This window comes from Bactrocera tryoni, chromosome 3 (assembly GCF_016617805.1).
Source record: "Bactrocera tryoni isolate S06 chromosome 3, CSIRO_BtryS06_freeze2, whole genome shotgun sequence".
NCBI lineage: Eukaryota > Metazoa > Arthropoda > Insecta > Diptera > Tephritidae > Bactrocera > Bactrocera tryoni.
This window is the reverse complement of record NC_052501.1, coordinates 30,914,501-30,931,231: the sequence shown is the minus strand read 5'-3', so window position 1 is coordinate 30,931,231 and position 16,731 is coordinate 30,914,501. Positions and strand designations below refer to the sequence as shown.

Genomic DNA, 16,731 nt, shown 5'->3' with positions numbered 1-16,731 from the left:
CTGTATACGATGCATTTAATAATTTTATTGACTAGCTTGAAAGAGGAGGGAACACAAACAGCAACTATTTCGTAGCCTTATTGGACCATTAGGAGAACGAAATTGCCGCAAAATGGTGATCGCCGAAACTGAGGCCTATTTTGTAGCAAAAGACAAATCCTACTACGAAACTGGTTTCGAAAAGATGGAGGGTCGCTATAAACAGAGTATCAACCACGAAGGCAACTTCTTAAATAAAAAAAAACGATTTTTTACAAAACAAATGTGTTGTACTATACCAGGCCGAGAACGTTTCACTTGGCTTGTTAGAAACCTTTAGAAAATATATATGAATATATAACCTACAAAGTTACTAACAAGGTCAATGCTTCTCCAACGATGACTTGTAGCGGCAACGATAAGTCCGTCGAGCGTTGCGTCGCAAAGTTGTTGCCATAAAGTTGCTGCCGACGTTGCTGACTGTGCTGATCGATGCAGGAGTGGATTTTGAAACTTTCGGTTGCACTGCAGTCGCTTTCGGTTGTTGCTGACCTGACACGCCAATTGTGGCTATGCAGCAATTTCCAACAACAAAAACAGAGACAGGAAATGTTTGCAAAAGTTCTTTGTGTTTTGATGGGTGTAGTGCCTACTTGCACAGCATTCAACAGCTGTCCAAGTGCTTAAGGAACTTTATTAGACCATCGATTTTATATTACTTTTCGCCTGCGCTCGCTCGCAGCAAAAGCGAATTGGCGCAGTGTTGAAAATGTGATGCAAAAAGGTTAGCTGTACGAGTACCTTATGCTTTGGTACACAGCTTATCAATTGGCCAGATGTTTACGGCAAAAATTTGTGCCAGACAGACTGGACTTCTCTTCGCAGCAGAACTTAGGTTTTAGTCATTTCAAATTCAATAAATTTTAGGTGATTATTGAATTCGTTGCTGATAATTTTTTAATCCCGATTTTTCGTACCTCGCAAAGCAATTCCAAATCACCACTAGTCCGTTAGAAGCGACTTGGAATTATTTAAACCATCAATTTTTTGAATGGTAGGTGTCATTCATCAACAAGACCGATGAAACTGTAGAAGACTATATTAAAAAAAATGAAATTCAGTAATCTAAGAGATATCCAACACGAATATTGCAGGTAACTTTCAAGAACAAAAACAATAACCATTTAAAATGTGTTATCGAGGTCCGAATACTTACAAAACATAGGTCGGACTGACGGTTCGATCATCCCCTTACTACTAGAATTGAACTCTACTGCGTCTACAAATCACATTAAACTTTTCATATTTCTACATATGACAGAGGGTTAGCTACTTCCTATCAACACTTCACCCTCAGCTGTTCATCTAACGACAACTGCTCGCTCAACCTCTATTAATTAATATAGATCAAATCAAGACAACTGATACAAATTATTTTTTTAACTGTAGCCGGAAGAAAAATACTTGTATAAGTGAGGTCAGGGTGTTGCGAGATAGGATATTGCCGGGCTCAGAAGCAATATTTTGTCTGAGATTGGATTTGAAAATTTTTGCGGGTAATGGATCCAAATCATCACATATTTTTGAATATTGTGTCTGGTGCTAACATAGATGGTCAGCTATAGATTGAATAAAAGCTTTTTAAAGACTAGTTGCCACTGATTTGTTGCTTTTCCACTCAAACAAAGCCTTTGTCAAACTCATTAAACGGTTTTCAGTTAGAATGAGTATGGAATGTTAGAGAAGGTTTGCGAAAGCTTTTAATATATTTCTTAGTCAAGCTCATGAATTAAACAACTTTGAGTATATTGTCTCTTATAAAGGGTAATCCATTTCGCTGTTCCCTATTTTATTAAAGAAAAACAGAGAAAATGCAAATTTAGTGGGGAATATTTATTATCATTCCAAAGAATATTCTTTGTTTCCTTATTTTTTGAAGATTATCTCTTTCAAATGTTGGCCAAGTTTACGTCTCTCAGGGCTCATCCATGAGTTCAGTTTTCGATGGCTCATTCAAGCATTTCGACAGGTAACTAGCGAATGAGATGCGTGATGTAGGATATCACACGATCTTGGTGGCCAAACAACCGGCCCAAAAAATGAAGTTCACTGCTCACTGAAGTGTTCTCTCAATAAATCCATCGATTGTGGCGATGTGTGAGAAGTGCCGTTGTCTTATTGCAACCAAATTTCGCCGAGATCACGAGCTTAAATTTTAGGCATCAAATACACGATTACCATGACAAGATAACGGTCGCCTTTGACGTTTACGTTCTCACCGGCATCAATTTCGAAAAAATATGGGCCGATGATTCCACCGGAACCCAAAACAACACCAAACCCTTGTTTTTTCTGGATGAAACGTTAGCTCTGTTTTGCTTATTTACATATCCAATCAGCCAGAAATAGGACTCATCGCTAAACAAAATTTGGCTCGAAATTGGTATTTTATTTTAAGATCTCGGCGTAAAATGCGCCAAGTTGTTCCATACGTAATTTCGAGTTGCTGCGAACGGCGCGATTGACTCTCCGTGTCTACGTGTACACTCCTACATATGGCTGCTATATTTTCATTTGCGGATGCTGGACGTAGTCTGTTCGATCTAATGTTATCCAATAATGAATACTGGGTCTCAATATAGGTGATGCTGTTGCGAATAGTATGCGCAGGCCAATTATGTTGACCATAAGTCGAGCGAAATGCACGAAACACGTTGTTTACAGAACGTTAATTTTCGTAGTAAAGTTGAAGTAAACGTTATTCAGGCGTAAGGTTTCCCATGATGAAATTGCAAACAATGCTGAACAAAAATAACATAACAGCTTGACACGCTCACGCTTGATCTATCAAAAATAGGCTATTGAAAAATTAGCTATGGTTGCATCACTTATATATATTTTATAGTGTCACGGAAGTTTCCTCCTGGGTGTTACAAACTTGGTGGCAAACTGTTCAGCGAATAATTAATTTAAATGTAAATGTAGTATTTATATTTTTAATTGAATTAGATTCCAGGGCTGCCTTTGTACAGTTAGAAACAACAGTTAGAGTAAAAAATGTACGAAACTTATTTGAACAAGTAAGGAAGACCTAAGTTCGGGTGTCACCGAGGACATTTTGGAATATCAATTGGCGCATAGCGTAAAGAAGATACGACTGGCGCGCTGTTGTTTCGGCTATAATAAGCGGTCATTAAGAAGAAGAACATATTGTTCAGCGAATACCGTAATTTAAATGTAAAGTTATTATACTCCGCAACTAACGAGAGTATTATAGTTTGGTTCACATAATGTTTATACTAAAAAAGAGTCGATATATTATACAGAGAAGGCATCAGGGCGATGAGTAGATTCAAAATCCGGTCTTTATATCCGTCCGTCCGTCCGTCTGGCGTCCGTCCGTGCAAGCTGACTTTCAATCATGATTTCGTACACGTATGGCTCCATCAGAAGGTTAAGTTCGAAGATGGGCAAAATCGGCCCACTTATGGCGGAAACCGAAAATTTCATAATTAAGCCATAAAATTAATTCGGTCTAGTAGTTTCAGAGATATGGATTTTGGTCCATAAGTGGGCGACGCCACGCCCATTTTCAATTTTTAAAGAAAGCCTGGGTGCAGTTTCCTTCTGCCATTTTTTCCATAAAATTTAATGTCTCTGATGTTTTTGTTAGTCGGTTAACGCACTTTTAGTGATTTTCAATAAACCTTTGTATGGGAGGTGGGCGTGGTTATTATCCGATTTCTTCCATTTTTGAACTGTATATGGAAATGCCTGAAGGAAAACGACTCTGTAGAGATTTGGTTGACATAGCTATAGTAGCTTCTGAGATATGTACAAAAAACTTAGTAGGGGCGGGGGCCACGCCCACTTTTCCAAAAAAATTACGTCCAAATATGCCCCTCCTAATGCGATCCTTTGTGCCAAATTTCACTTTAATATCTTTATTTATGGCGTAGTTACGACACTTTATAGGTTTTCGGTTTTCGCCATTTTGTGGGCGTGGCTGGGGGCCGATTTTGCCCATCTTCGTATTTGACCTTCTTATGGAGCCAAGAAATACGTGTACCAAGTTTCATCATTTTCTCAATCATTCTCAATTTTTACTCAAGTTACAGCTTGCACGGACGGACGGACGGACAAACGGACGGAAAGACAGACATCCGGATTTCAACTCTACTCGTCACCCTGATCACTTTGGTATATATAACCCTATATCTGACTCTTTTAGTTTTAGGACTTACAAACAACCGTTATGTAATACTATACTATACTATAATACTCTCCTTAGCAACTTTGTTGCGAGAGTATAAAAAAATTTTTGCTGAATAAAAATATTTAGAATTTTGCCAGCATGAAGCTGCAAAAATAATCACTTTAGAAGCTAAACAATAAAATATTAATGTGAAATGGAAAACAACGCAACACAAAAATATTATTAAACAAAATTTATAGCTCGTGTTCACCAGCAGTTTCGAGCGCGAACATTTTTAAGCGAATGCGCTCGCTTTTCGGCTAAACAAAATTTCACACCAGTGACAGAGTTTTATAAGCTGGCTAAATTGTCAGTTCAATTGAAATTTTGACGCCACTCTATGTGGGGTGAAGAGCTGAAAAAACTGGTATAAAATACACTGCGCGAAAATAAACAGAGCCACACTTATTGATTTTCGTACAAATTGGCTTTTTCCACATTTTCCTCACGCAAGAGAACACAGTGAAAGATTTTCTGTTGTTGTTATTATTGTATTTCATTCTCGCTTGCTTGTTTGCTCGTGTGTGTGTATGGGTTGCATTCTCTGACCTGTGTGTGCGATTTTTTCACACGTTGTATTTATAATTTTACTTTTTACTTTTTCGTGCACAAAAATTGTTTCACGTTGACGTCGTTGCTTCTGTTATGAGTTTTCGTTTTTTCTTATTGAACCTGTGGTTTTGTATTTTTAACATGTCAACAACAATATGTCAGCTGGGATGCTACAATTACCAGCGTTTCAACGCCGAAAAGCACGCTTGGCCAGGCAGAATGCAAGCGCGAAACAAAGTCACAGTGTGTTTGTGCTGTTGTTGTAGTTTTTGTATGCTGCGAAAGCGATTTTTTTTAATCTACAAGCTATTACAATGTTAAAGGTCATTCGGTTATTTTTTGTTGTATCGAAAAATTCAATAAATATTTTTGGTTCAACGAAATGATTTACTTTGTTGCCTTAGTTATAAAGATGCTGTTCTAAAGTTCAATGAATAAGTGGCATATTTCGAAATCTGTTTCGAAGACTATTAGGAACAATTTTGGAACGCCTGGAGTGTCTGAAGTTTGAGTTTGTGCATAGTTTACTCCAAACTTTTTTATGTTTCCGAAATGAGTGTTCCCTCCGAGTCATTCCGAGGTCGAAAAAATATCTTCCGCAGAACTTTTCTCTCGAAAACTGGCAATGGCGACTTATCAAATGTTGTCATCGTCCATGCACCATATAGCAGGATAGGGGTGATAAGTAATTTGTAGAATTTGGTATTTGGTTCTTCTCAATTGCTTACTCAGTTCGTAGTATCACCTTTTGGCAAGAGTTATTCTGCGGGTTCACGCACAATTTTAAAATAGTTTTAGCCCACTAGTGCCCCTAGTTAATGCGATACACTGCTCCAAATTATGGTTTTCTAGCTTAAATTAAATGCTTAGTTGTGGTATGGCTTGGGATTTAATCCATTACGCCCATCTGCAATACCAAGCCTCTTAAGTACCAGGGAACACACATGTACAAAATTTTATTCCGATATCGCAATTTTTATTCAAGTTATAGCTTGAACGTAGAGCATTGTCTAGCGAGTATTAAGCCGATTACTTCTTATTTAGTGAAGTTAATATTTGCATTAAGCCCTCGAGGCATAAGTGTTTATTCCTACCATATAATTGACTAATATTGGGTGTATGACCTAGAAAATTTTCAATGGTGGCAGCAGTATTTCTCTTTACTCCAAACATGGTATGGTTTTTGTTGTTTTTAGAAAACTTTACTTAATATAAGGAAGCCTTAATAAGAAGTAGCTGTCACAAATCTGCTAAGAAGTTTTGTTTTTTGGATATCTAAAAGTAAGATATGCGAAGCGTTTTGGCTCTGATCTAGCAAAAGCGAGACTTTCGAGGAATAAACGTTGAGTTGATTCTAACTCAACTTCTTCCAAACAGCTAATGCTGCTAGCAAGTGATAAGATGTTCAGTCTTACTACATGACGGCCAAAAGGGGTTGTAGTTAGAATTACTACATACTACAATCATTGAAAGGTGACCCAAGATGAGAGCGAAGTGTTTTCTAGGCACCCTTTCCTGGGCCAGAAAGACCTTGTAATTGCACAGCTGGTCTGAGGCCCAACAGTTCAATAGAAAATCACAAGATGCCAACGAAGCTTCTACCCGTTGTCATTCCGTAGTTATTGAGACTGAAGTACCTTTTCCAATAAACTTGCCTACGTAGATTTTCTTGCAATATCGCTGTGGCTAGGCATCCAAACCAGTCTAATCATGTAGACACCCGATTCAATCTTCTTGAGGGCTCAGTCAGCGAACTCAAGACTATCGGTTTCAAGAGAAAGATAGGTTGTGTGGATGGAAACACAACAAAGAACCAGATTGCAATAACAACAATGCAGATTAAAAGTTGCTGGCGGTATATAACGGTAAAATAGCATAGCGTGTGACACGTGCAACAATGCACATGCAACGTCGCCAATTGGTGGCCACACTGGGACTGTGAACCAATGGAAAAAAGTGTGTGCGTGTGTGCACCAATATTTGCCACTCTCTGCCCTCTCTGCATGCGGGCTTTTATTTATTTGCGTAACGTGATAAAGGCCAATATAGAGCTGAAAGCTGTGTGTGTCGCGCCATCACCGCCGCTGTCAAGTAACCGCACAAACACTAACTTTGCTTGCTGTACGCAAAGAGATCGTTTGTAATCGGCAATTTGTGCCGAAAATATATTGTAAATTAGGCGCATGAACACCGTTATATCGGTGTCAGCACCGCAGTGCCATCAGCCGCATCAATTACCACCATCGTGCCATTAACTTTGATGTCGGCTCGGCACCGTGCAGAGTTGAGGATTAAAAACTTGGTTTGCTGAGGTGGCAGATTGCATTGCGTGTTACCTGTAACGCGACAAAATCGCTTCAAATACAAAATGCATACTGCGTGCTACATTCGGTTCTTTAATTAAATAATTTCGCGATTTAAGCGAGAGTATATTCAAAGGCTTCATACTCAGCGCAACGAAGACGTTAATGTTGCTTTGGTGCAGATTATCGAAGAAGACCTGAAAGGGTTCATCCATCGTCGCACCGAACTAAATAAGAATGGAGCTGTGCCCATCCACATTATGAAGATTTTATGTAAGGGTCTTGGTTTGGGGGCTTATGAAATTTCACAAGCTGAATGGTTGAAAGGGTATGTTAATGAAGAAAACTTGTCGCATATAGGGTGATCATAATCCACAGTGATTGTTGAGACGCCGTTACATTTACAAAAAGTCACTGTTTGGTCTACTCTATGGTCAGAGGGAATCATGGGTCAATCTTTCTTCAAAAATGAAGCCGTCCATAATAATGCAGTCAATGAGGACTGACTAATGACTTTTTCGTGCCTGAGTTGAAACATGAGGGGTATTCGCTTGCTCTTGCAAGATTGCAGATTGCAAAAATACTATACCGAAATATACAAGGGCTCGAGAGCACCCATTGCAGAATCTAGTGATATATGAACGGCTGATTCGATCAATTTATTGTGAATGATTATTATGCATGGATATTGGGAATTGGCGCACCGTGTGCATACATTTTAAACAAAAAAAAACTGTAACAAATCTTTATATTTTAAATAGAAATAATAAAATCAATTTAAAACTTACCATCTTCAACAATTTGACGACGTAATATGTCTTTATGTAAAATGACAGCTAAAACAGGGTTGCAATTATATTTTTACGTGACATTGCGTGCAAATATACATAGGTTTTGGTCTGACATATTTTACAGCCATTGCAAATAATTCTCTGCGTGTATTTGTTGTTGTGCCGGTGCACCAAGAGGAAATATATGCAATTCTTGCACCGTGCAAGGGTTTTGCAAGAGCAAGAGAATACCCCTATGATGATGTGGATGACATTTGGTTCCCCCAGGTCGCGCTCCAAACTTTACAGCCAACATAACAGTCAATTTATTTATGGACAATTTTAGTGACCGCATTAACGTTTCTCCTATGCAAAAATCTGTCAACCTCCAAATGTTGCACCCGTTATATTAAAACACAAGAAAGCATGCACGTATATTCGTGTTGTGTAGAATGTAATTTAAATGCAATCCAGCTGCATACTGCGCTGTGGTCCGCGGCGGTTAATCGTTTATTAAGCGCACTTACATACAAGTACATACATATATAATAGTATAGTAATATGCTGGCCTCAAGTCCCGGCGGGAGCTGCCAGCATTGCAAATTACCGGTTTTGTTGTGCTTGCAATTTTTATCATTCGCACTCGAATTTTGTTTATTACCTATGGTTTGCAATACGCGGTGACCATTGTAACCATGAATAAACAAACGTACATGCATATATACTGACACAGATCGCCAGGAGGGGTAGAAGAAACTGAAAAATTTATCACCGGTAGACGTGATCTCTTTAAGTTCAAGTTCAAAGCAAAACACTACTGCAAATGTGTTTGTAAGTGAATACCACTATACAAGTAATTGTGCTATAAATTTCGGGGAATTTTCAAAATGCCGGCAAAATATTTCTGTTGTAAAAGAGACAAAGACACAAAAAGCTGGAGAAAAAATTCTTCAAAACTATACAATCTTTTAAATTTGTACTTTAATGGAACTTTGCTTACTTCCATCTTACGGGAACATCAAGATCAACTTTTCTAGAGGCAAGTAGTTCAATAAGCTCCAGGTATTTCATTTCAATAAGAGGTTGCAGGCCTAAGCCTCGTAGTAAGGAGGAAGTTACGGCGGGAATTTTCATGCTAAATAAAATCGCTGCAGTTTTACTTAGATTGACGGCTTAACTGCTTTCACCCAGTTAGATACCATGCTGAGGTATTATGTGGTTAGTTTCCTTCAATAATAAGAATAAAGTCATCAACGTAGACTGATGTTAGCATAGTTTCACGAGTTCTTAAAGTTCGTTAACCACCAAGACCCAAAGCAGTAAGGAAAGCACCCCACTCTGATGGGTGCTCTGTCAACCTTTCGGAATGGCTTTTCACTATCCCTAACCAGCACCACTATTCTTTCGCAAATAATATTATATTTGAGACGCTCCGAGTTCGATACCACCTCAAACATTTCGAGGGCTGTAATCATAGCGGCTCCCTGCAGCGATGACACTACATACATCTAGCAAAGTATTGTCGATCGACCTGCTTTTGACGTAGGCATGCTGGGGCCTGAGTTTACGCCTCGATATTCTGCTCCCAACGTAAAAATACTTTAGTCTCTCCAACGTTTTCAACAGAAACGAGTTTGAGCTTGGCACTGATGTGAGATACGTTGAGTTTGTGAGAAAAATATGTGAAATGTTCGAAGCTGGATTCTAGATGTATTTGCATTATCAGTCAGGTCTACATAATCGGTATGTACCCGAATTTATTTCCAACCAAGAACTGCCAACTCAAGAGGAATAACAGCAGCATGGTTGGAATTTTAGTGTGCTCAACCCAATCCACCAAAGGGAGACCCCACAATCTGCGTCAACTACCGTGGGATAAGCCTCCTCAAATTCGCGTATAAGGTTCTATCGAGCGTATTGTGTGAAAGATTAAAGCCCACCGTCAACAAACTGATTAGGTATTATCAGTGTGGCTTTAGACCTGGCAAATCAACAACCGACCAGATAATCACCATGTGACAAATCTTGGAAAAGACCCGTGAAAAGAAAATCGATTCGCACCACCTCTTCAACGGTTTCAAAAATATTTTGACAGCACTAAAAAGCGCTGCCTTTATGCCACGATATCTGAATTTGGTATCCCTGCAATATACGTATGAGTAAACCGACATTGAGCAACACCAAAAACTCCGTCAAGATCGGGAAGGACCTTACTGAGCCGTTCGAAACCAAACGAGGTTTCAAGCAAATGGGTCTGGCAATGAACGAGGGTAAGACGAAATATCTCTTGTCATCAAACAAACAGACGTCGCACTCGCGACTTGGCTCTCACGTCACTGTTAACAGTCATATCTTTGAAATTGTAGATAATTTCGTCTATTTACGAACCAGTATCAACACCAACAGCAATGTCAATATTCGACGCAGAACCTACCAATGCAAGCAGAGGAAGAATAAGACCTCCAGTTCGTTTGGAGAAGGAATTGGCGCCAAAGTAAGACATTTAAGATAGTTATTAAAAATTATTACAACAACTTTATTACTAGGATATTGGTGTTATATAAATGATATATACGAAATCTTTTATCTGAACCTAACCGCAGGAATATCGCTCTCTCATTGTTAAATTGAATATCTAAATCGTATTTAATTATTGATTTATCGCGCTTTTAGTAGTTTTTAACAGTACCGTTATACGGGGAGTACGCGACGTTATCCTCCGATGTCATCCATTTTTATACCATCGGTAGGAGTTCTTGTTTTATTCATGCTGGGCGAATTTGGTTGTTATAGCTTTAGTAAATTTCAACTATTCTCGTCATCCTGATCATTTATATATATGTATATAACCCTATATTTATCTCGTTTAGTTTTATGTGATACGTACAACCGTTAGATTAAAAAAACTATAATACTCTGTAGAAATTGGTTGCAAGAGTATAAAAATGGAAGTGACTAAAAAAATGTTATATTACTAAATCTGTGGATAAGCATGCCACATACATATAGATCATCTGTATTGTAGTGGTTAAAAGTGTCGCTTACACGCTGTCAAGCACAATTTGTCACTGTCAATGACATGAAAAGAGAAATAAAATGTAATAAAAATACTCGAGCCAATGCTAAATCACACAATGGCAGCTGCTGGAGGATTCAGCGCTGACAAAGGTAGGCAACAACGGCTTGAGCATACGTGATCCACGTGAAAATACGTACACCCATGCTAACATGGAAGGTGCTGAGTGCAATTGAAACAGCAGAGGTAGCGCTGACGCAATCTTCAGTAAGTCAAGCAGTAAGTTAGTCAGGCAGCGACAGCCCACGTAGCTTTGTGCCGAAATAAGTGTACATGTACACGCACCGCACAAAGATTCACAGGATTCTCTTTTTCAAATGTATTATTAATGTGAGCGTTAGTGCTGTCGGGAGACACAAACTTCTGTTTTTGTGTTGTATGTTACATTCAGATCTATTTTAGTAACCTTTGTTGTAATTAATTGGTTGAGCGTTTAACCTTGGTTTTGAATTCCGCAATCTGCATGGAACACATTTCACATACATACATATGGATTTAGACAATGGAGCTGAACGTGTTGAGCTCCATTTAAATAGAAAGTAAATTATTTTGTATATCTACATATTTTTGAGATATTTTTAAAATGCTATTTTGGGAATATCTTAAATTATTGGAGCATATTCGTCTATGGTGGCAAAAAAATATAGACTACATATATTTACATATTTATGTACATAACTATGCTTTATATGATTGCAGTGTGATTTTTATGGACCCACTTAAAAATAATTTTATACATTTTTATGCCTTATTTGCAAGTTCGGTGCTGGAAACTACACAAGGTTGAAAGGATTAAGGGGTTAAATAAAATTAAGATTTTCAAAAAATAGATATTTTTATTTTATTTTCTTATTGTTCATATATTAAAAATACATACAGAACACACATTTCATTTTGTTCCGGTGAATATTTTTGAAGTTATAATTAAATTAGAAAAGACGTTTCAGAGTGCTTGGAAGTACAACGCCAAACTGTAAACGCGTTTTTCTCAAAATGGTGTTTTCAAAGTCGATGTCCAACATTACTGGAAAACGACTAAACCGATTAGTCTCAAATTTTAACGCGAGTTTCTTAAATTTATTATTTTTTAGTAACTAATCGAAGATTTTTTCTGACCAATAAAAATTTTTTATAAGAAATTTAAGTCTGAAATTTTGGTCAAAAATAATATTTTCTTAGAGAAACCACCTGAAAAAATTATAATAAATTATAAAAAATAATTTTATTTTGCTTATTATTTCAATAAATTACTGCATTTAACACCTTCGAAATCTGCTTGGTTTTTAAATTTCAGAGGATCCAGTTCAGAGATATAATGATCATCGCAAAACGTTTTTTTTTTGTTTGAGAGGAGTTTTTTCTGATACTAAGTCTTAAAATGTAACAGTACAGTAAGGATTATTAAATTTAAAAGTTTGCTCGAAAAGAAATTCTGGAAAATTCGCTTTAACTCTATATAACCCCTTAAAGTAGGGGGAAGAATTAGGATGAAGCCATGTGTAGAATGCACGCAAATGAGGAAAATTCTTCGAGCGCCATTCACTCGGTCATAACCAGAAACCATTATTTTACAATGGCTCACGACGACCCTAGACCCAGTATCTCCTGCTAGCCAAAAAAAACATCTAAAGTGAAAAAACGGAGTATCTTTCCCCAAGGTTTTGCGCTGGGTTGAGATCCGCAACGTTAAAAAAAAACACCCCTAATGAAAACAACACAGTATCCTCGGATCAGAGACCCCCTTTTTGATGACGACTAATTTTGCTACACTTGTGATCACCAATTGGCGTCAAACACAGCAAAGGAAGAACGACTGGCGCGCTGTTGTTAACTCGGCTATAACCGCGTAAACGGTGTTTACGACAATAAAGAAGAATTAAGTCATATCTGACACCTTGGGATCGCAGCATTATGTTTCGCAGTTCAGAAAGTGGCTTTTTATTAAAGTAGTATGAAAAGCAAGTTGCAATTTAATGTCATCTATTTGTCTTGGTTTTTTGGTTTTAATTGTTTATTGCTGAGCAAATACTAACTTTAATCCTTTCTAACCCTAAAATCCAACTTTGCTACTAAAATATAAGTGCAGGGTATAGACTATGGTTTGGTAAAACAAGGTTCCCTGTTGATCTTATAAATTTATTTTCTTTCTTTTCTGATCTTATAAATTTGCATTTCGCCAAGCCAACTGTGGCGCTGCAAATACTACACCAACACCAAGAACTTTTACTAAAGTCTTTTGCGGTTGTTTGCTTTGCCGATTTCATTAACCGCGCATTTCCCGAGTTTGTTTTTTCCATCGCCACCGTATTGTTATTGCCACATTTAAACGGTCACAGTTGAAGCTTAATTGTTTGTTTTTGCTTTTTTTTCTATTTTGATGTTAACTTGGTCTGCTGATTTGTTGCGTGTTCGCCGGCATTTGGAAAATAGCTGTAATCTCACAGAATAAAGAGCAGAGCAGCGAGTGGGGGAATGGAGGGGAAGATGTGCCGCTTAGTGGTAACCGCCATTTTCGATTTGCTGAAATAATTACTACACTACGTTGCATTACTTTGTTTGGCGCTCTGTTTGCAATGATTTGCACTGATTGCACCGATTCCACAAGCGCAGCTGCAACTGTTGCTAGCGGCGACACAATTACCCACCAACCGAGAAATGTGTGCGCGCGGAAAACCCGTTTAACTGCGGTTCATGTCAACAGATTTCAATACACACCCTTTAGTTTTATCATTACAAACACACACATTCACTTCGATTGACATCACTTTTCCCCGCTTTGATTAGGTTGGTCACATTGAATTGACTTCCTTGCTAATAATTAAATTTACATAAAATCGACATGAAATCCAATTATTCTATAAAATTGTTTCATTAGCGTACTCTCGCGCATAGTTATTAAACGGAAATAGATATTCTTATTCTTAGAGCTCGCGTATGCTTTCACTTTATGTTTGCTCCCTGCTACATCTCTTAATTTCTTGTCGGTGAGCTATTCCACTTCGAAATACTCTATCAAGCAGTCTCTATATTAAGTGAGTTCCCACTTTAAGACCATCATTCAATGTGATTTATTAGCATAAGCCCTTGATCTCAGAAATCCAGGAAATAAATTCCACGGAAATCAGGAAGTTATAAGGTTTACTAATACCCAACCATTACCCTCCTTCCGCCCAACCGACGCAGAAGGCGCATTTCGCAAACCAGCGAAATTAGCCGAGTCTTAAATTAACATTTCAACAGCCAAAATTAGGAACTATGTTAAAATATATGTCAAACACCTGCGATGGACTAGAGACTGACCCATTCATAAGTTTTACAAGAAATATTTTACCAAGCATCTCCCTACGACTAGCGAATGTAGAGGATTTATAAGTTTTAAACGGTTAGGGTAAGGGGGAAGATTTAACATGGAATCCCAGTGTAAATGATTTAAGGCAAAAAATAAATTTTTTGTTTAACAGACTCCAAATTCTCCGAATAGAAATGATAACTAGGGTTTCATATAACAGAAGCATTACTCAGTATAGGTCCTACCAAAGATGTTAAAAGAATTTTTGTAACATGCGGCTCTCTAAATTCTTTATACCAACGTTTAACCAAACCAAGAGCGCCTTTAGCTTTAAAACCATGGAAGATGTATGAAAATTAAAATTGAATTTGGGGTCCATAGTTACTCCCAGTACTTTACGTCAACCACTCAGTGGTTAAATCTTATCCAAAATTGTGAATAAGTTTGTAAATATCACTTATTAATTACCCTAGTTTTTGTTCATAATTTTGAAACTCTTTATTTATCTTTCAAAGTCTATGCCGTTCCTCTCAAAGTAGTCCATCTTGGCCCAAATAGACTTGTGCCAACTTTTTCTAATCCTCGAAACAGTTTTTAAGGTCAATTTCCGGAAAAGCCTTCAATGCACGTAGCGATTCATGTTTAATGTCTTCATGACATGACTCAAAACGGTTTCCCCGGAGCGGACGTTTAAGTTTGCTGAATAGCCAGCACTCACATGAACCACCCTGTATATGCAGTACGCACGCACTCAAACATTTATTCCGCTTACGTCGTTATGTTTAATCAAGCATATTAACTGTTATCGGCTGCAACATATTTATTCCGGCAATTTGCATAACTGTATCCCTGTCAATCGGTACACGCTCCCACACAACCGGTATGTTCGATTAAACGATTTTTTTTCTAATCTAGATATACACATTTACCCAAAACACAATTTTTTAAATATAAATATCACACATAAAGTCAAATGTGCTATCGACCGCAGAAGTTAGGAGCTGTTTCGGGCTTATCATGTAAAACAAACGAAGACGACGCCATGGAGCAAGCAACAACAATAAGAGATGTTTCAAACAAAAATATCCCGTTATCATGGATAAAAATATTCAAAACACCTGAGTTACACAAACATATGCACACACAGAGGCAGACACACATACTTTTATTTATAAATAAATTTAGATTTGGCTGAACTCACCTTAGTCGCGGCAATTCACAGTAGACCCAGTCCGTGACTTCTTCCAGTCGCACCTCTCGGTGTGTGTTGGCCAAATCAGATTTATTGCCGGCGATAACAATGGGAATATTCTTTAGCAGCAGCAATTTATAACATAAAAAGAAAGAGAAAGTCAAAAAGTTAAATATATTCATAAGTTTATGTTGATGCATGTGAGTTTAGAGCTTTAAGAAGGTTTGGGCTTTAGTCTAGTAGTAAGTGAAATAGCAGTAAATAAAATCGACTAGTGATGGTCTGTCTTGGAATTTAGAGATAAATCGTTCGTTTGATTCGATTTGGTAAAATCTTGCTTTTTATACTCTTGTAGCCAGTTGCTGCTCTTGTAGAACCCCCAAAGGTGATCTAGTGACCGATGGCCAGAGCATACTTAAATTATGGAGGGAACACTTCTCCGGTCTGCTGAATGGCAGTGACCGCACAACGGTAGGAGAAGGTGAATCCGATTCCCCAATCGATGACGATGGAGCAGACGTTCCATTGCCCGACGATGAAGAAGTTCGAATAGCAATTTGCCCGCCTGAAGAACAACAAAGCGGCAGGGGCCGACGGATTGCCGGCCGAGCTATTAAAACACGGCGGCGAAGAACTGGTAAGGAGCATGCATCAGCTTCTTTTGTAAAATATTCGGACGAAAGCATAAATTTAAGTGTGCTATGCCCAATCCATAAAAAAGGTGACCCCACAATCTGCGCTGCAACTACCGTGGGATTGGGGACTCCTCAACATCGCATATGCTGTCTAGCGTAGCGTATTGTGTGAAAGATTAAAGCCCACCGTCAACAAACTGATTGGACCTTATCAGTGTGGCTTCAGACCTGGAAAATCAACAACCGACCAGATATTCACCATGCGCCAAATCTTGGAAAAGACCCGGGAAAGAAGAATCGACACACACCACCTCTTCGTCGATTTCAAAGCTGCTTTCGACAGCACGAAAAAGGAGCTGCCTTTACGCCGCTTTGTCTGAATTTGGTATCCCCGCAAAACTATTACGGCTATGTGAACTGACGTTGAACAATACCAAAAGCTCAGTCAAGATCGGGAAGGACTTCTCCGAGCCGTTCGATACCAAAAGACGTTTCAGACAAGCGACTTCCTTTCGTGTGATTTCTTCAATCTGCTCTTAAAGAAAATACTTCGAGCTGGAGAACTAAATAGGGAAGGTATTATCTTATATAAGAGTGTACAGCTGTGGCGTACGCCGATGATTTTGATATAACTGGTCTCAGCACCCGCGCCGTTAGTTTTGCTTTCTCCAGGCTGGACA

General features: G+C 38.2%; 1 protein-coding gene across 6 annotated transcripts in view; it reads right to left on the bottom strand.

Annotated features, from left to right (window-relative positions):
- The window catches only part of LOC120771854 (GTP-binding protein Di-Ras2-like), a 137,409-nt gene that overhangs the window by 30,434 nt on the left and 90,244 nt on the right, over positions 1-16,731 (bottom strand). For all 6 annotated transcript variants that reach the window (XM_040100098.1, XM_040100097.1, XM_040100096.1 and 3 more), the window contains one exon: positions 15,426-15,535. In XM_040100098.1, coding sequence (XP_039956032.1) covers positions 15,426-15,535 — 110 coding nt within the window. The remainder of the gene's footprint in view (positions 1-15,425; positions 15,536-16,731) is intronic.